This window comes from Hippocampus zosterae, chromosome 4 (assembly GCF_025434085.1).
Source record: "Hippocampus zosterae strain Florida chromosome 4, ASM2543408v3, whole genome shotgun sequence".
NCBI classification, from domain to species: domain Eukaryota; kingdom Metazoa; phylum Chordata; class Actinopteri; order Syngnathiformes; family Syngnathidae; genus Hippocampus; species Hippocampus zosterae.
The window spans coordinates 28,966,159-28,986,530 of NC_067454.1; the positions used below are offsets into that span (position 1 = coordinate 28,966,159).

General features: G+C 44.1%; 1 protein-coding gene across 2 annotated transcripts in view; it reads left to right on the top strand.

Moving 5' to 3' along the window:
• The window catches only part of txlng (taxilin gamma), a 71,519-nt gene that overhangs the window by 21,552 nt on the left and 29,595 nt on the right, over positions 1-20,372 (top strand). For both annotated transcript variants that reach the window (XM_052063968.1, XM_052063969.1), the window contains 5 exons: positions 8,831-8,922; positions 11,261-11,431; positions 11,586-11,780; positions 14,846-14,965; positions 15,677-15,751. In XM_052063968.1, the coding sequence (XP_051919928.1) occupies positions 8,831-8,922; positions 11,261-11,431; positions 11,586-11,780; positions 14,846-14,965; positions 15,677-15,751 (653 nt within the window). The remainder of the gene's footprint in view (positions 1-8,830; positions 8,923-11,260; positions 11,432-11,585; positions 11,781-14,845; positions 14,966-15,676; positions 15,752-20,372) is intronic.

Sequence of the window (20,372 nt, forward strand, 5' to 3'; positions counted from 1 at the left end):
AAGTGTGACACCACTTCAAGGACAACAATAGCAGGGCTCACTATGGAAAGTTTACAAAGTGTTCAAAGCCAGTCAGAAATCGACTTGGAAAGTGATGTTTCAAACTTATCTGAGGGGATCCAGATGATCAGGATGCAGCTTTGTTATGCCTGAACGGCCGGACATGGAATTGAGACGAGACTCATCACAATTACAAGAATGATAAGCTATACAGGCGGCCCGGTAGTCCAGTGGTTAGCACGTTGGCCTCGCAGTGCAGAGGTACCGGGTTCGATTCCAGCTCCGGCCTTCTCCCCGGGCCTGCGTGGCTTTTCTCCGGGTGCTCCGGTTTCCTCCCACATTCCAAAAATATGCATGGCAGGCTGATTGAACACTCTGAATTGTCCCGAGGTGTGAGTGTGAGCGTGGATGGTTGTTCGTCTATGTGTGCCCTGCGATTGGCTGGAAACCGATTCAGGGTGTCCCCCGCCTACTGCCCGGAGAAAGCTGGGATAGGCTCCAGCACCCCCCGCGACCCTAGTGAGGATCAAGGGGTACGGAAGATGAATGAATGAATAAGCTATACAGGCTGTGCTTAGTAGTTTGCAATTTAATGATGTGCCATGCTGTAAATTGCGCAAAATCATATTACCTATTTGGTCCATGTATTCCCACTAGCACTGAGAGCACACGTCATAGTGGGTTGGTGTCCTACATTGTCATTGCTGTGGTAGGTCTGTTCTCTTCTCTTCTTCTGTTCGACTCGAGAGGTGTTTATGATCGCCTCCAAAAACGTAAATTGATTCCTTCAATGAAACTATTAAAATTGAAAATAATGCATCAAAACAGAAAATCAACCGAGGAAATCACAAAATAAATTCTATAGCCCCCCCGACAGAATTTATTTTGTCATTTCCTCGTTTGTGAATACAACACACAACAAAGGAATAAATAACACTTCTGAGACAGTCCAGTCTCCTGCATTTTACGATCTTCTGTTGGAGCTACACTCAAGGAAATGCTAAAATTAATTCTGTAGTTGGGGGCTATAATTTTTTTTCCTTGCTTGATTTTCTGTTTTGATGCATTCTTTTCAATTTTCGTAGTTTCATTGAAGTAATCGTTATGAAAGCCTCTCGAGTCGATCTAAAGTAACGTAGCTCCATCTAGTGGATACATTGTAGATCAGAATCAGAATCATCTTTATTGGCCAAGTATGTACAACACACAAGGAATTTGTCTCCGGTATAACACGCTGCACTAGTATCATCGTAAACAACAAAATCATTGAACCATTTTAGAGTAACCAGTAGTTTTGTAGCACCATTTTGTGGTGCAAGAAGAGTGACTACGTCAGTGACTGTTTAAGGAGTTAATGGCTAGAGGGAAGAAGCTGTTTAAGTGTCTACTGGATTTGTTGCGCATGGATCTGTAGCGTCTGCCTGAGGGGAGTGGCTGAAAAAGGTGGTGGGCAGGGTGCGGGGGATCCAGGAGGATTTTCCATGCCCTTGTCTTGATTCTTGCAGTGTGCAATTCCTCAAGAGTGGGTAGGGCGGTGCCAACGATTTTTTTCCGCCGTCCTAACTGTCCGTTGAAGTCGGATTTTGTCCTTTTTTGTGGTGGCCCCAAACCCTAACCATGATGGAAGAACACAGGATTGATTCGATGACTGCAGTGTAGAACTGTCGTAGCACCTCCTGTGGCAGACCATGCTTCCTCAGCAGCCTCAGGAAGTACATCCGCTGCCGGGCCCTTTTCAGAATGGAGATGGTGTTGACTTCCCACTTCATGTCCTGGGAGACTGTGATTCCCAGGAACTTGAAGGTCTCAACGGTTGACACAGGGCAGTTGGATAGTGTGAGGGGCAACTGTGGACAAGAATCTTTCCTGAAGTCCACGATCATCTCTACAGTCTTAAGCGTGTTCAGCCCGAGGTTGTGTCGGCTGCACCAGAGCTCCAGCTGCTCCACTTGTTGGCGGTACGCAGACTCGTCGCCGTCTTTGATGAGACCGATGACCGTGGTGTCGTCTGCGAACTTTATGAGTTTGACAGCTGGATCTGTTGAGGTGCAATCGTTTGTGTAGAGAGAGAAGAGCAGTGGCGAGAGGACACATCCCTGTGGGGCTCCAGTGCTGGTGGTGCGTATTGATGATGTTGTTGCTCCCAGTCTCACCTGTTGTGTCCGTCCCGTCAGGAAGCTGAGGATCCACTGGCAGATCGTAGGGGACACACCGAGGTGGAGTAATTTGGGGGTGAGGAGTTCCGGGATGATGGTGTTGAACGCAGAGCTGAAATCCACAAACAGAATCCTAGTAGGTCCCTGTGCTGTCGAGGTGCTTGAGGATGTAGTGCAGACCTATGTTGACTGCGTCTTCCACAGACCTGTTTGCCCGGTAGGCAAACTGGAGAGGGTCCAGCAGGGGTCCAGTGACGTTCTTTAGGTGGTTCAGCACAAGGCGTTCAAAGGACTTCATGACCACAGACGTCAGGGCGACAGGCCTATAGTCGTTCAGTTCCGATGTTGCCGATTTCTTGGGAACTGGGATGATGGTAGACTGTTTGAAGCAGGATGGGACCTCACACAGCTCCAGGGATCTGTTGAAGATTTGTGTGAAGACCGGAGCCAGCTGTTCAGCGCAGACTTTCAGGCAGGAGGGGGACACTTTGTCGGGCCCCGGAGCTTTCTTGATCTTTTGCTGCTTGAAGAGCCGTCTCACGTCCTGTTCGTGGATCTGTAGTGGAGAAAAAGAGGGTGGGGGGGGGTAGGTAGAGTGGTTTCTGGTAGAGGTGTGTGTGTGTGGGAAAGGGGGGTGTCCTTTTCAAATCGGCAGAAAAACATGTTTAGTTCATTAGCAAGACCCTTATTGTTCACTGTTTGGGGGGATGGCATTCTATAGTTAGTGATTGCTTTCAGGCCATTCCATACAGATGCAGAGTCGTTAGCAGAGAACTGGTTTTTCAGCCTCTCTGCATAGCTTCTCTTTGCGATGTTAATTTCCTTTGTCAATTGGTTTCGGGCATGTTTGTACAGTGCCCGATCTCCACTTCTAAATGCGGCCTCTTTCTCTTTCCTGAGTTGCCTGAGTTTGGGAGTAAACCATGGCTTGTATTGTTGAAGGAGCGGAAGGACTTCGTTGGTACACACATGTCCTCACAGAAACTGATGTATGATATTACAGTGTCTGTGTATTCATCCAGTGTGCCCGTTGAAGTTTCAAAGATGCCCCAATCAGTGCAGTCTAAGCATTCTTGTAGAGCTAGCTTTGCTTCATCTGTCCATTTTTTCACAGTCTTAACAACCGGTTTAACACATTTGAGTTTCTGTCTGTATGTAGGTATTAAGTGGATTAAATTGTGGTCAGAAAGACCCAATGCTGCACAGGCGACCGATCGGTATGCCTTTTTGATTGTTGTATAGCAGTGGTCTAGAATGTTGCCTTCTCTGGTGAAACAGTTGATGTGCTGCTTATATCTGGGAAGTTCACGGTTAAGATGTGCTCTATTAAAATCGCCCAAAATGATCAGGGGTGACTCTGGGTATTTTAGTTCGAGTTTGTTTACTTGTTCGGCTAGCGTTTGTATCGCCGTGTTAGCGTTAGCTTGTGGCGCAATGTAAACACCGACTAGTAAAAAGGAGGTGAACTCACGTGATGAGTAGAATGGCTTGCGGTTTAAAGACAGCGACTCCAGGTCCGGGCTGCAGCGTGCGTCGAGCTTCGTGACATCAGTGCACCATTCTTCGTTGATATAGAAGCAAATCCCACCACCTTTCGATTTCCCTGATAGCTCCGTGTCGCGGTCGGCTCGGAGAAGGCAGAAGCCGGGTAGATGTAGCGCGGGATCTGGATGGCGGTCACTGAGCCAGGTTTCAGTGAACCAGAGCGCAGCAGAACGTGCAAATGTTTTGTTGGTCTTTGTGAGGAGAAGAAGTTCATCCATCTTGTTTGGCAGAGATCGTAGATTAGCATTTGCGTCTAATATATGAAAAAAATGACAAAATAGGCCATTCATCGAAGGTGCGCCTCATAATCCAGTGCGCCTTTTAGTGGAGAAAATACGTTACCGAAAAATCATTTCCCATAAAAATCACAGCACACTAGTTGACTGTACACAATAGAATCTCTCCTGTGATCAGCAGGATTTCACTGTGCCTGTATGTGTTATGGTGGTGTGGTGTGTGTGAGTGTTTTTCTTCTTATCTAATTTCGTGGGGGTTCTTTTTTAGTGGTGGTGGGCGGACCAGATAACGTTATGTGCGCATGCCGGTTGCTATTTTAATCTGCACGCTGAGAAAGCGTGTGGATGACGGAGTGAGATGGCGGTGAAAAAAACCAAAGTTGTATTACTTACAATATTTAAGAAAAGGGCTATGCCAGCCGGTTTTTTTTATTCGAATCATCCAAAGAAGGGCGTGTCACAAAGCTCACCTGTAATGTATGCACAAAACACAAAAGAGAGAGACGACGGGAGGCACGGTTCCGAGGCAAAAGTATTGAAGTCATTGGATCTAAAAGCTAATCGCTTTGAAAAATATTATAAAACAGTCTTAGTTTTATTCTATCATCTACTAATTGCAGACATGGTAACTTTATGAATAAAACATTCATCACAAGGTGTAGTAATACAGTAAATATTCTCTAGTACGGACTCATGTTTGCTCTGTCCAATCTGTCCTTATAACAGAATTTCCTTATTTGGGAAATGAGCATGATACATGTCCTTGATGAACCTGCAAGTATGTTGACAAAATGCACATGTAACAACACAAGCAATAAAATGCAAAAATACTTTATATTGTCCAAAAACTGTTTACATAACAAAAACTGCAGTACAGTATACAGTACAGGTGTAGAGTACTAAAAAATCAGTACACAGTACAGTGCGTACAGTATTTTAATGATTTTTTTTCCGTCTTGGGAAAAAATGAGTATTTTGGGTTTTTTTTGTTTTGTTGGGTTGTTCTTCATTTCGATGTCTTGATCTACAGGACGAATAAAATTAAAATCTTTCGATTTTAAATTTTTCAATTTCGAATAAAATTGCCGTGCATTACAGTAAAATGCACGGCAATAAAAAATCACTTGCATGTCGTTTCGGATCCGATGATAGAAAATGGCAAAGCGAATATGTTTCTTCCGTCATGTCTCCCCGTTGTGTTGAGTGGACGCTGCTTTTTAAGCTAGTGCCACGATCTACAGGACGTAAGTAAACAAAGTTAAAATCGTTTGCAATTACAGTAAAACGCACGCCAATAAAAAGTCATGTACACGTCGTTGTTTCGAATCCGATGATAGACAATGGTGAAGTTAACTGTCGGTAGGACAAACAATTACGTGTGGTAGATTATCAAGCGGCTCGGAAGATGAATGAATGAATGAAAGATTATTTGGTCAAATTGGTAGATTACATGGTGCATCATCTTGGGGTTGCAAAGAGGACGTCAAGCCACATCAATATTATAAGTCTATATATAGAAATAAGGTAATTTTAAAAAAGATTCATCACATGATTTTAATCATTCAATTCTGATTACATGCTTTTGTATTAAAGTGGGTGAATAGCCATTGATATGTTTATTTATACAAATACAGTGATCCCTCGCTATTTCACGGTTCGTTTATCGCGGCTTCAGTGCATCGTGGATTTTTTCAAACATATTCATTTAAAAAAAAAAAAAAATATATATATATATATATATATATATACACTGATATATACTGTTATACTGTATATTTTTTTTAAAGTCCGCAAACGGCCCGCGAGAAGCAGCGAAAGTCGGCAAAACAACAGGGAGTCACATAGAGCAAAATATACAGTACTACAAGTGGGGTGAGGGGGTGGCTGAGACGATACACAGACATGTTGATTGGCTGTGCATCTTCTATCTTATCACATGGGTTATTCTTTGAAGTTTGATCCGTTTCTAAGTGTTGTTTACGATGCGTGCTTGTGTGTGTGTGTGTTTGTGTGTGTGTATGTGTTAGTGCCCCCTGCTCAAGCGCGAAGGCCCATGTGGGGCAATTTTTATAAAAAATATGTTTATTGGTCGCTACTTATCAGATTTTCGTTTATCACGGGGTGGTTTTGGTCCCCATAAACCGCGATAAACGAGGGATTACTGTAGTGCACACACATAATCATGTTCACAGTCTCAGGTTTACTTGTGGCCCATGGTATATAGCCAGATTTTGTGGTATGCTGTATTCATGATGGCAATATGAGTACAATAACAGTGTTAAACAACATATTTTGATCTATTTATTTTATTGAATAAACCTGGAGTACACCGCTGCTGATGTAATTGTTCATTTTTAATGCATAGTTTTCAAACATTTACCCTTTAAATATTATACTTTTGAGTATCTTGATTATGAATACAGTGAAATTCCTCTACAACGAAATCATGTTTGCAGCAAGAAACTTTTCACTGTAGCAAATTTGATGTCAAATGCAAACACACACACACACACACACACACACAAACGTATGTGTACTCTATTATTATTCCAATAGTGCATATGAGCACACACTTATTTGACACTTCATATTGTCAGTGTAGAAAGAAAAAAAGGTAAAGAAATTTACAATCAGCATTCACTTTCACTTACATCAATTACTTGGTTAATGTCTTTTATTTTGCTTGCTCCGTCTTTCATTTTGATCACTTTTACCCTCTCTTCCAGCATCAGAGCTCTACTTGGCTTAGCTGCTTGACATCCAAATGTCCGTTTTGTAGCCATTTTAGCAATGCAACGTTCTTACTGCGTCTGTAACTAACAATAACCTATACCTCCTGAACCCGGTTGCTTTTCTTTTCTCCATCTCACTGTCTCTAATTTGACCTTCCCTCGATCGCCACTCAAGACAGCGTTGCTCAGCTGATGTCATGCAATGTACTTTTTAGCCAGCCACGGGACGCTTCGTAGTCCTCGATGGCCATAGTTAGCTCTCGAAGGCTAGAAACCTTACGCTAACTGGAGCGCTTCTCTCTCATTAGCGCTACAGTTAGCGAAAGGTTTTTAGCATGGTAACAAGTAATGCTTTACTTGTAATACGAAGAAACGTTTATTTGAATGTCCGTCGAGCCATAAGCAATCTACTCTGAGCAGCTAATCGGATGCATTACACTCTATGTAACTGGCGCCAAGACTGAGTTGTTGGTTGCCATGACAACAAAAATACAATTTATTTTAGGCTTGTTGTTTTTCTATGCGTTTCTATGCAAACTTTCGTATTTGTTTTTTCTTTAAATCCTCTGAATATGTTATTTGGAATGTTTTGTTAAAAATCACTTCCGGGTCAAGTGCCGTGGATAGCGAGGAATGAGAGAAAGATCGAGAAGACAACTGGAGAGAGAGAAAGGGAGTCAGAGACAGAACTACGATACCGTGTGATTTACGTGATTTACTGTAACTTGATCTACTTTCGGTTTACCAAGGTGCACACGGTATGTCATTTTGTGTTATTTATTTAATGTCCTGTTCAAGATGTTATAATTTTGATTGTTGTTCGTAATGTGTTTTAGTTTTCACGGTGTTCCATGATTAAACCTTTTGGACATCAGTACGAGGCGTCATCCTTGACCGGGGTAGATATACTCTATCTTCTACGGATCTAGCTTCAGTATCTACACACAGACAGTGAGGTCGCGCTTGGCCAATCGGAGGCCAGGATGATGCTCGGTAAACGAATGGGAGAGCAGCTATGAGTATGTTGCGTTCAGGAAACTCGCAGCTGTGACCGAAATAAACATTGTTCACGATGTAAACCAGTGTGGTGGTTGCTGTTGCCGTTTCTGAACGAAGCAGTTGAGGTCGCTGTTGGATTAGACTTCGTTGTAGTGAATGTCTTCGCGAGGCTGGAGCAGAGAAAATGATTTTGTATAACGCAACAGGGTTTTTTTTTCATCGTATGGGAGGCAGTAGAATGGGAATGGTGTTTATGCATGAAGATTTTTTCACATTTGGGGGTATTTTCACCCATGTAGGTTTCGTTCTAGAGGAGTTACACTGGACTGTAATGCATGTTAATCATTTATGAGTTCCACAAATATTGTTTCACTGTATCAGTCAACATTGAACAATGGGTTCCCGTGATGAACGTTTACGGAACCCAAAATTAGTTACCCTGGTTTCAAATTGGGTAATCCAATGGGACTGAAAAATGGTTTGTTAATTTCTGAAATCCTGTCTTTGTTATAAATTTATTATTTTATTGTTTGTTATATTTTTAATTTTGCTCCATGTCCAGCACTTTGTATACAACGGTGGTTGTTTTAAAGTGCTCTATAAATCCAGTTGAGTTGAGAATAAACAAAAAAAATAGATCTTAACAGCTCTGATCGCTAGCTGCAATAGCAGACTGCTAACAACTTCGGTGATTCAGGTCATGCGCCACCGTGGGGTAAAGGTGACCTACTCTTTATTTTTTACTTGTTTTTTTGTGTCTGCGATTGGCTGGCAACCAGTTCAGGGTGTACCCTGCCGACTGCCCGAAGACAGCTGGGATAGGCTCCAGTGCGCCCCATGAACCCTGTTAGGATTAACGGATCATAAAATGGATGGAGGGATGTTTTTTCTGTGAAAGTCAAACTGATAGGGTGCAGAGGGCACTAACATAAAAATATACTGTATAATATTAAGAACGACTTGAGACCAGTCTGCATCCCACCAGTCAACCCCTACTGACTGGTTGGGCACTCCTGCTCTATGCTGAAGTTCCATTTGTTTTTTTATTATTCAAAATGAAATATAATAAAATGGTTGCGATGATATGAGGTAGTGTGCCCATTGTTGTGAAATACTCTTGTTCATTGTTTTTTTTTTTTTTTTTTTTGTTATTCCATTTCAGGGAAGGAGGTTGTGTTACTTATGCAGGCATTGAATTCCTTGGCCACACCTGAAGAAAAACTGGCTGCTTTGTGCAAAAAATATGCAGACCTGGTAAGATTTCTATTTTGGACAGAAAATCACGACCAAATGTCAAAATGGTTACCTAATCTTAATTCAAACATCATTAAGTATTTGAAATGAATTAAAGGGTCCAAATTGAACACAATTTTAACTTTGATATGGCGATTTAAGAGCATGCAACATTTTGCTGCACACGCTCGAATGAACATTGGGGTTGAGAGTTGCAGAGTAAATAAGATTTTCTTTTGTTTTCTTTTAAGATAAGATAAGATATCTTTGATTTGTCCCACACTGGGGAAATTGACAGTCTCCAGCAGCAAGATTGTGGGTAGAAAGAAGAAAAACAAAGTGTTTGCATTCACAAAATAAATGTTAGTTTCAGTGTACAGCGTTCAATTTAGTGCAATATAAATATACCGTATTTTCACGACTATTCGACGCATCGTACTAATGGCCGCAGTCTCATTAATGGGTGACATTTCTGTATTTTACACATACACAGGACGCATCGTACTAATGGCCGCAGTTTTACAGTGGTAAAACATACGCCAGCTTAAACATACGGCATGCATGCGCGCACTCTAACACGTTAGCTTGAAGCATTCGGTAGCATGCCAAGACATACAGATAAGATAAAAACACGTTTTTAAAAAGGCAACGAAAGCAGAACTGAGTTCGGGTGTATTTTATTTAGCCATCGTACAATGTTCTCACGTTTATCGATCAATCATCACCCAGAAATCCATCAAAGTCCTCATCCTCTGTAGCAGAAGCAGAGGACTGCACATCTCAGTTGTCATTGAATGCATCACATGCTAGTGTGAGTTGCTACGCATTGCCCAGCGGAAAGGAGTAGCAACAGCAAAGTCAACATTTCTCTCGTGTGAAGCTTTCCCACATTTGAAAGTAAAGAACAGAGCGAAACATGGTGGCAGCGCGTGTGTGTGTAGAAAGAATTGAACAATTGTGCAAGTACCGTAATCCATCAAAAACGCCGCGTTCCCTCTCGTTGTTGCGTATTGTGGCGTAACTCGCCAAGCGCTGCCTCTCACTCTTTGTAAAGTTGTGTTTGCCACCGATCATCCATTGTTCCCATGCCGTTTGCAACTTTACTTTGAACGCCCGGTTGATGCCAATGTCCAGCGGTTGGAGTTCTTTAGTCAAGCCTCCGGGAATAACGGCAAGCTCAGAGTTCATTTGCTTGACTTTTTTTTTTCACCGCTGCTGTGAGATGGGCACGCATGCCAAAAGCATAACCGGTGGCTTTAAGTTTGAACTGAGCTTGCCTGTCCTCTCTCTCCCTCTCTTTCGCTCTCTCCCTCTCCATATATGTATATATACACGCCCACCCTTCCCTGATTGGCCTCATGCCTGGCCACAGTCACTTCCGCCTTTTCTCTATATAAACAGTGTGTCGGCTGTCAGTCAGATTTTGGAACTCAGCGCATATAAAGGACGCTCCGCACCATAAGGCGTACTGTCCATTTTGGAGAAAATTTAAGACTTTTAATGGCGCCTTACAGTCGTGAAAATACGGTAGATATACAGCTAGATAAGGTGGCTGTGCTATTTACAATTGCCTTTCACATCATTTTATTTTTTATTCAGCAGCCTGACAGCAGTCGGTAGGAACGAGCAGCGGTATCTCTCCTTCTTGCAGCATGGGTGTAACAGTCTCTGGCTGAAGGAGCTACCTAGTGCTGTCTGGGCGGGCTGTAGGGGGTGGGAAGGACTGTCCATCATAGATTTTAGCTTAGCTAGCATCCTCCTGTTGCCCACCTCCTCCAGAGTGTCTAGGGAGCAGCCAAGGACAGAACTGGCCCTCCTTACGCTCCAATCTCTTTCTGTCCCGGGCCGAGATGCTGCCTGACCAGCAGACAATGCCATAATGTATGGCCGAAGCCACCACCGAGTTATAGAAAGTCTTAAGGAGTGACCCCTGAACCGCAAAAGACCTCAGTTTCCTGAGTAGGAAGAGTCGGCTCTGTCCTTTCCTAATCAGGGCCATCCGTGTTAGTAGACAAGTCCAGATTATTGTTTAGAAGAACACCTCGGTACTTGTAGGAGGTCACCCTCTCTACGTCCATACCCTGGATGTTCTTCAGTGCAGGTGAGGACGATGCACATATCAAATTATTCAAAATAAGATGAAGAAAATGCAATAATAATATTATTATTGTTATTGTAACTCTTAGAAATATTTGTTTTAACCCATGGAGAAAATGGAGGATTTGTCGTCAAACAGCCACCTTAATATCTCACCCGACCCTAAACATTGTGCAGATTTGAGATAACTTGGTTCTGTACCAAAATTGAATACTGTGGTAACTGGAATAATGATGGTATGTTGCTTGTATTGGGAATTCAGTTGGAGGAAAGCCGTTGCATGCAGAAGCGTCTGAAAGCCCTGCAGAAAAAGCAGTCTCAGATTGTAAAAGAGAAGATCCACCTGCAGGGGGAGCATAGTAAAGCTATCCTGGCCCGCAGCAAATTGGAGAGCCTCTGTCGGGAGCTCCAAAGACACAACAAGACTTTGAAGGTTTGCAACACAAGACAATTGCAAACGCCGAAAAACATTGAAAATTCCATTACGTTAAATACCACGGCATGTCGGTTTACTGACCTGAATATGACATTGTCACCAGAAATTTAACGCAGGCCTCTGACCTTCACTTCTTCTTGCTTTCAAATAGGAGGAAAATGCCCAGCGATCCAGGGAGTATGAAGAGCAACGCAAGGAAGCCATGCTTCACTTCCAGATGACTTTAAGTGATGTTGAGGCCCAGATGGAGCAACACAGCTCACACAACACTAAGCTGAGGCAGGAGAACTTGGAGCTTGCTGAGAAACTCAAAAAGCTTATTGAACAGTATGAGTTTCGAGAGGAGGTAAGAGACCGTCTGTGGCACATTGCTGTGAAATCAAATTTGATCAGTGAGCAATTATAGTCAAATTTGTTTATATACGGTATATGTACATATATAAGCGGCTGGATAGTGCAGTTGGTAAGGCGGAAACCCGCTTGGGGCAATATGAGCACATAACATCATCCAGTGTGGGTCCTTGGGCAAGACCCTGTACGCTAATGCCTACCTCATACCATGATGAGGGACAATAAAACGAATGACATGCCGGCTCAGACGTCACCCGGCCAAAACAGGTCTGTGTCAGGTGCTGGGGAACCAGAGCACCTTGATGAAAAATGAGCTACTGGAACGAACCAGAGATGGGCGAGATGCGATAAAATGGCTCTGTTGGAATCCTGCTACTCAAGCAACCCTCGTCAGAGGGGTTACATGCAGAGAATGTGGGCTGAATGGTTACCACGAAACAACTAGTAGCTCAGTGTTCCAACATCCACAAATTGCAATTGTTGCCACAACTTGACAGGTGCAACACAGATTCCATGGTGAAGGGCCCCAGGCTGCCGGATCAGAGGAGGAGGTTATTGCAAGCCCCAATTAATGAAGATGATGACACGTGGAGACGACCCCCAATGAATGAAATGCTGAGCGAGGCACCAACTGACCTGAAAGCTAAAATCATGGCAAGAATGAAGGCTGGGCAACCTACAAACTGATTACAACGGCTATGTGAAGTACCACCTGAAAGTCTCATGGAAACTGAATGCAGCACTGAGGGCGGTCCCTCCTGTAACAATCACGGACACGCTTCAACATCAGTGATCCTTGAGATGCTTGGCTATAAGAGCAACGAAAGAGCAATAAGATACGTTACACACCATGGAAAAGACAGTTGGAGGCTAAGATCAAGGCGGCTCAGAAAGATGTGAGTCAATTGACGCAGACCCAGAAAGGTGTGATGGTACACCCAAAGCACTCGAAACAACAAAGGCTACAAGCCTTGTCCTGTCACCGAAAGAAGAACACGAAAAAGAATGAGGCCAAATGAATAAACAGGTTGTTCGCAACACAACCTGCGAAAATGTACATTCAGTGGCAGGGTTCTAACAGCAGAGCAGACCCGTCCAAAACTCTAAACTGAAAGGTATATGGGAAGGAGGTCGCACATAACAGCAGTGCACAATGGCACAGCAACCTCCCTGAACAGAACCTAGTTACCGTAACGGTGGCAGACATACAGGAAAGAGTCTCAGATATGAAAAACTGGACGGCGCCAGGCCGACTTTATCCACACCGACTGGCTAGAGAAACACATAGCACTCCATGAGCGCCTAGCAGTGCAAATGAACCAGTTGCTGAGGGATGGGACTCACCCAGGATGGTTAACCATTCCTGATCATGAAGGATCCCTCAAAAGGTGCAGTCCCATCCAACTATTGGCCAATAACCTGTCTCTCCAAAACATGGAAGCTCATGTCAGGCATCATTGCGTCTAAGATAAGTGGACACATGGATCAATACATGAGCGAAGCACAGAAGGGCATTGTTTAAGATACCAGAGGAGCCAATCACCTGTTCCTGGTTGACAAAACAGTTGCAAAAGACTGCAGGTCCCGACACACCAACCTATGCACAGCCTAGATTGATTACAAGAAAGTCTATGACTCGATGCCACATACATGGATCACTTGAATGCTTGGAGTTGTATAAGGTGAACAGGACCCTAGAGCCTTCGTTGCGAACTCGATGAGGATGGGGAAAACCACACTTGAAGCCAATGGCAAGCCACTTAGCCAAGTGTCCATCAAATGTGGCATATACCAAGGTGATGCACTCTCACCACTGCTGTTCTGCATAGGACTGAACCCTCGAAGCCAAATAATCGCTAAGACTGGCTGTGGATGCCGCCTCAGAATTGGAGCTACGATCAGTCACCTCCTCTACATGGATGACATAAAGCTGTATGCTAAGAGCGAAAGGGACTTGGACTCCCTGATCCACACAACCAGGATCTACAGCAGTGACATCGGGATGTCATTCAGGCTTGAGAAATGTAGTCGGATGGGGACTAAGAGAGGCAGGGTAGTCCACACTGAAGGAGTCTCACTCCCTGAAGTAACAATAGCAGACATTGAGGACAGCTTCAAATACCTCAGTGTACCACAAGCCAATGACAACCTTGAACTGGCAACAAGAAAAGTGGCTATGGCCAAATACCCCCAGCGGATGAGGCAAGTCTTAAGAAGCCAGCTCAATGACAAGAACAAGACCTGGCAAGAAACAGCTATGCCCTACCACTGATCAGATAACCTGCAGGAATAATAAGGTGGCCATAGGGAGAGATTCAGACCATGCATGGCTCCTCACCATGGATGGAGTGTGCCATCCCAAATCCAGCACCCTGAGACTGTATGCAAGCCGCATATAAAGACTGACAAAGATGGTGATGGGGAAACAACCAGATATCGTGAGCATAGTTAAACTGCAGAGGAAAGCCATTGTAATGGATGTTGTGGTCCCAAGTGATGGAAATATCAGAAAGAAGGAACACGAGAAACTGGAAAAATACCAAAGGCTCAGAGAGGAACTGGAGAGAGCCTGGAAGGTAAAGGTGACAGTCATGCCTGTGGTCGTTGGAGAACTCGGCAGTGACCCCCAAACTGGATGAATGGTTGCAATAGATCCCGGGAACAACATCGGACATCTCAGTCCAGAAAAGCGCATTGCTGGGAACAGCACTGCGCTTTACTGCCGAGAACCCCAAAGCATCCTCACCTCTGGTAGAGGACCCAAGCTGAATGTTGAACGCACACCACCTGAGGGTTGAGACGAGGAATCTTTCTACATAAAAAAATATGGTACTTTACGTCTTCACTGTTGACACATCATGGCTGGCTTGCTGATAGTGTATGGTAAACAGTTGGAGTTGCCCAGAGGCACCCATCTCTATATACTGACCAGCCTCATTCAACCTTTGTGTGTTTGCATATATGCCTCATTCTTAACCGCTCTATGATAGCCAACTGAAAAACTACATTCGATCACAGTTCATGCTTCTGACCCATAAAATATATGTGTCCCTATTATAGCACATAGACAGAGTTTTCAAGCATAAAGAGCTACAGCAACAGCTGATGGACGCTAAGTTGCAGAGAATCACTGAAATGATGAAGGAAGTGGAGGAGAAACAGCAGCGAGAAAGAACCTTTGTGAGTAAAATTCGTGTGCCCTTCCCGGACATAGTTTTCAAAAGAAAGATCATCTCATGCACAAATTAAGAAAAGCTGGCAGAGTTGGGCCTTGTGTTGTGTGCGTGTGCGAGTGCGCGTGTGCGTGCATATGGATGGATGGATATAACTTCATAATCAAATGCAATTAATCACATTTTTCAACTTTTTCTTTGAACCTTGTAACAGATATTTATTTGAGTAAAATCATGGAATTAATATAAAATCATCAAATACCAAATATATTCATATCATAATTAGACTGTTCTCATATCTTTATTTAATCCTCTAATTGGAATCTTTCTCTAACATCTGTTGCACCAAAAGTGTAAAAACTGGGTCATCTTTGCAGGAATTGTTCTTTCAATATTCTCAGAGTAACAATTCTCAAAACGTCTCACATACGGGTCGAGTTCTTTCCAACTGATATGGCATTTGAATTTTGCATTGCAAAGTACGCAAACTAGTTTTGATATCTCCAATGATCCGTCAAACAACTTTTCAACGTAAAACTACTTAAAAGTGAGACTGTCTTCACGTCAGGAACACCTCATGCACAAATTAAGAAATGTTTTTATTGCAGCTGTGAATCATTCATGTTAAGTTATTCAACCCAGATTAAACAAAAGGGATGTGGAGACAATGATTGTTCATGTGACTTGGCTGTGAGCATTTTAATTTTTGTGATTTTAGTTGCTGAAAGATGCCACTGAATCAAGACGCAAATGTGAGATGATGAAGGACCAAGAAGTTCAACTGAAGCAGCAGGTCAATAAAGAATCAGAACCACAAACCAAAAATTAGTGTATAATTTTTTTCTTGTTTCAAGAGGTTAAATTTTGTGTTGGACCTCACTGTTGTCCTAAGAAATATTTCAGTTCTTTTCCTTCCGCTGGTTTATGGGGGCTCATTTGCTCCGTTAATTTTGCGTCCAAGATGGTAACTCGACAACAGTAGCCTTTTCATCTGTTCTTGCTGAACACCAAAGTATGATTTTTATCCTCTTTGTGGGAGATTTTAATGTTCATGTCTACTCTCCTGAAAAAACATGAGCAAAGACTTATTGATTCTTTAATTTACCGTATTTTCACGACTATTCGACGCATCGTACTAATGGCCGCAGTCTCAGTAATGCGTGACATTTCTGTATTTTACACATACACAGGACGCATCGTACGAATAGGCGCAGTTTTACAGTGGTAAAACATACGCCAGCTTAAACATACGGCATGCATGCGCGCACTCTAACACGTTAGCTTGAAGCATACGGTAGCACGCCAAGACATACAGATAAGATAAAAACACGTTTTTAAAAAGGCAACGAAAGCAGAACTGAGTTTGGGTGTATTTTATTTAGCCATCGTACAATGTTCTCATGTTTTTCGATCAATCATCACCCAGAAATCCATCAAAGTCCTCATCCTCTGTAGCAGAAGCAGAGGACTGCACATCTCAGTTGTCATTGAATGCATGCTAGTGTGAGTTGCTACGCATTGCCGAGCGGAAAGAAGGAGTACCAACAGCAAAGTCCACATTTCTCTCGTGTGAAGCTTTCCCACATTTGAAAGTAAAGAACAGAGCGAAACATGGTGACAGCGCGTGTGTGTGTAGAAAGAATTGAACAATTGTGCAAGTACCGTAATCCATCAAAAACGCCGCGTTCCCTCTCGTTGTTGCGTATTGTGGCGTAACTCGCCAAGCGCTGCCTCTCACTCTTTGTAAAGTTGTGTTTGCCACCGATCATCCATTGTTCCCATGCCGTTTGCAACTTTACTTTGAACGCCCGGTTGATGCCAATGTCCAGCGGTTGGAGTTCTTTAGTCAAGCCTCCGGGAATAACGGCAAGCTCAGAGTTCATTTGCTTGACTTTTTTTTCACCGCTGCTGTGAGATGGGGACGCATGCCAAAAGCATAACCGGTGGCTTTAAGTTTGAACTGAGCTTCGTAGGCGTGTCTTTTTGTCGAATTTATTTTCAGGGGTTCTTAGAAACCAAAACCGGAGTTGTTTTGCAACAATGCACAATGCACTTGAGGCGTCCACTTACACGCCCACCCTTCACCATTGGCGGACTAGCTTGTCTGTCCTCTCTCTCCCTCTCTCGCTCGCTCTCTCTCCCTCTCCATATATGTATATATACACGCCCACCCTTCCCTGATTGGCCGACTTCTTTCATGCCTGGCCACCGTCACTTCCGCCTTTTCTCTATATAAACAGCGTGTCGGGTGTCAGTCAGATTTTGGAACTCGGCGCATATAAAGGACGCTCCGCACCATAAGGCGTCCTGTCCATTTTGGAGAAAATTTAAGACTTTTAATGGCGCCTTATAGTCGTGAAAATACGGTACACTGTGTGTGACCGGCCTGACACATGAAAAAGGGCATCATGCAATTTCAGGACTACTACAAAACACACCTGATTAAAAGCCATAGCAGCTAAATTTAGGAATAAAACAAAGCTTTAACTACGGGTCTATGAGTCATGAATAACTAACTGCCAGAGGTGAAATCTAGCAGCACAGGATAGTCCCTTTCATACATGCAGCTCGTGAATGCATACCAAAATGCGTCATTAGTGACCCAGGGTTTGTTTTAGAGCTGGTGACACCTGGAAGAGAGCCCCTCATAACCTACTCAGGTGCACATGAGGATTCTGAGTGACATGACGCTCTGGCCGTCATTTAGTACTTGTGGAACCATAGTTGCAGACATAACTTTCATTCTATTTTGTCTCAGCCAACTGCCAGAGGCAGTGGCTAACAGCACGGATTGAGGAATACCAGCAAAGTCACAAGAAATTCCAAACACAAACATCACTGAGAAACCTCAGAAGAGTGAAAGACCACGCCAAGAGAATGGTGAGTGGTGGTATCCACATGATAAAATCTGGAGAAGATGACGTGATGACCAGGGACAGTAGCACAAATGTCCTTCCTCCCCCTTCAAAGTAGCAGCTCTCCTGGTCGAATGACATCACAACCACAATGGTATGGGATTGTCCAACACCTGAAAAGAGTGGTGAATGTTATCCTTGATCCAGCGAGACACGCACTGTTTGGAGGGCCCTCATCGTATACAAAAAGCTGAGCAGATATACTGATGACCACAGTCACGTCAGTATAAAAATGGAGGCATGGCACAAGGGCTCCGCATTGACCCGAGTGTCCCTTGATTGGGGTACAAAACATGCAAGCTCGATTGCTTGGTTAAAATGCGAACCAACAGTACCTTGGAAACAAAAGCAGTGTTAGGCCACAGAGGGACACGAGCACCATCCAGGGTGCCACCTCAGATCGACTGATCGACAGTGCATGAAACTCACAGAGACGCTTTGTGGAGGCAGTGGTGTGCGATAACACAGATCTATGAGACACCCACTGATGGTCCGCATCAGCCAGGAGTTCAAAAGGGGACTGGCATGGTGTGTCCAGCATTAGTGAAAGTCCCATTTCAGGACACAAGACACATCACAGGGACCAAGAGGTAGATCCTCCTCAAAGTAACGACGAAACAAGAACATGGCACCCCACCAAGCCCTTTTCCACGATTGCGTGTTAGGCAGAAAGAGCGGCCACATAAACCTTCAGAGTTGGAGACTGACCCATATCAACGAAAGACTGCAGGAAGTCCAAAACAGTGGGAATCAAGCAATCCACAGCATTCACCCCGTGGTTCACACACAACGCCAAAAATAACTTCCATCTCTTAACATACCGTGGTCGAATAGACAGGGTTGTGGCATCAAGAATTGTCCGTTTGACCAACTCCTTTCAGCGGGTAATCAGTGGTTCAGAATCAGAATCATCTTGATTGGCCAAGTATGTAGAACACACAAGGAATTTGTCTATGGTAGAACACGCTGCACTAGTAACATTGTAAGAAGCTTATCTGCCTAATACACAAGCTGAGGCCGATTAGTAGGAAGCCACGGGTGCACCAATGCATCCGGGCCAAGCGGTCTGGTGTCCTCCCTCAGGAAAAACCAGAGGGGACAATAGGTGGAATCTCAGAAGTAATGATACCGACCTCTGATCTGATGATAGACTGGCCAGGTTAGGGGCAGTACACCAGAGAAGGCGCTGTGAGGCCCGCAACAACTGGGCTGGGCTGATCTCGTCTCGCCTTGGTGTCGCATATGTGGAAAATGGTTGAGGTGTTGTCCAACCACACAAGCACATGCTGGCCCCAGAGGCACAGCAGAAAATGGACGAGGGCAAAATGCACTGCACATTGATGTGTGAGGCCTCACCGGCAAAGCTGACAACACAGAATGGAGGTATTCCGGACCGCCTGAGTACGAGAAGGTTCACAAATGAGTCAGTTGTCCTGGTCCATTCATGTTCAATGTTGGGCATTCGTCTTCTTCGACACAAGGAAGTAAGTTGAGTAGATGTCTTTGAGGTGCACCAAAGGATTCATGGCTTCGATCGCGTCCTTTGCTGGGAGGCCAGACAGCTTCTGGTCTAGCGGCAAAGACTTCTCCGAGTCGCTGATGGACTCCCTCACCCGGTTGGCATCAGAGCTGAATCCTGTGCCCAGAGTGATAGCAGTAAAGCTATAGAAGTGGGTGAGGACACTACCTGCGTGACAAATGTTAGGGGCAGCCTTCGACTAAAAATGTGGGGTTTTGAACGTGTGAAATTCCTGCGTGGGATGCCCTGAGAGAGGACACAAACATTGCTGTCACAAGGAAAGGCACACAGCAAACATCAAGGCAAGACTCCTGGTGCAAAATGGCAGTACAAGCTCCAATACTCAGAAAGAGTATTCCCAAGACTCCCACAAAGCTCTATGCTATGAGTGGCTGCGCAGAGGCTACAATTACTAGCAGAGACCCATCAAGGCAAACTGCCGGTAAAACACTGTGGTGCCAGCCACTACAACACAACGCCACAGCTGGGAGAGGGTTCACGGTCATGACTGTCACAAGCAAAAGTACACAAAAGCCCCACAGTGGCAGATCCCAGTCGCTGGTTGGATGACTGCCAATCCAAGAAAAAAGCAAGTAGATAAATAAGCAAATAGACGACCACAGTAAAACAGAATGGGTACAAAGGGAAGAACAAATTCCCCAGCAACACACGTTACATCGTAGTGTAGCCGGTAACCATCAAGGCGAGATGAACAAACAACAAAAGCACCAACCTCACCTCATGCCGCCCAACAACACAGGGCTGCGAACAAACAGAACTGGTGACCACAGACCGCGACAAAAATTAGTTTGAACCTCACCCCTGATTTAAATGATCTTGATTGAACAGGCTTTAGTGTGGCCAGTGAACATGAACTCGCCTTTTCAAAGAATTAGCCACCGTTAAATCATGATTTAACAAAGGGGACAAGTACTGTTTCGTACAGGACCAGGTAACTCAATTGTTTTGTACTTAATAAA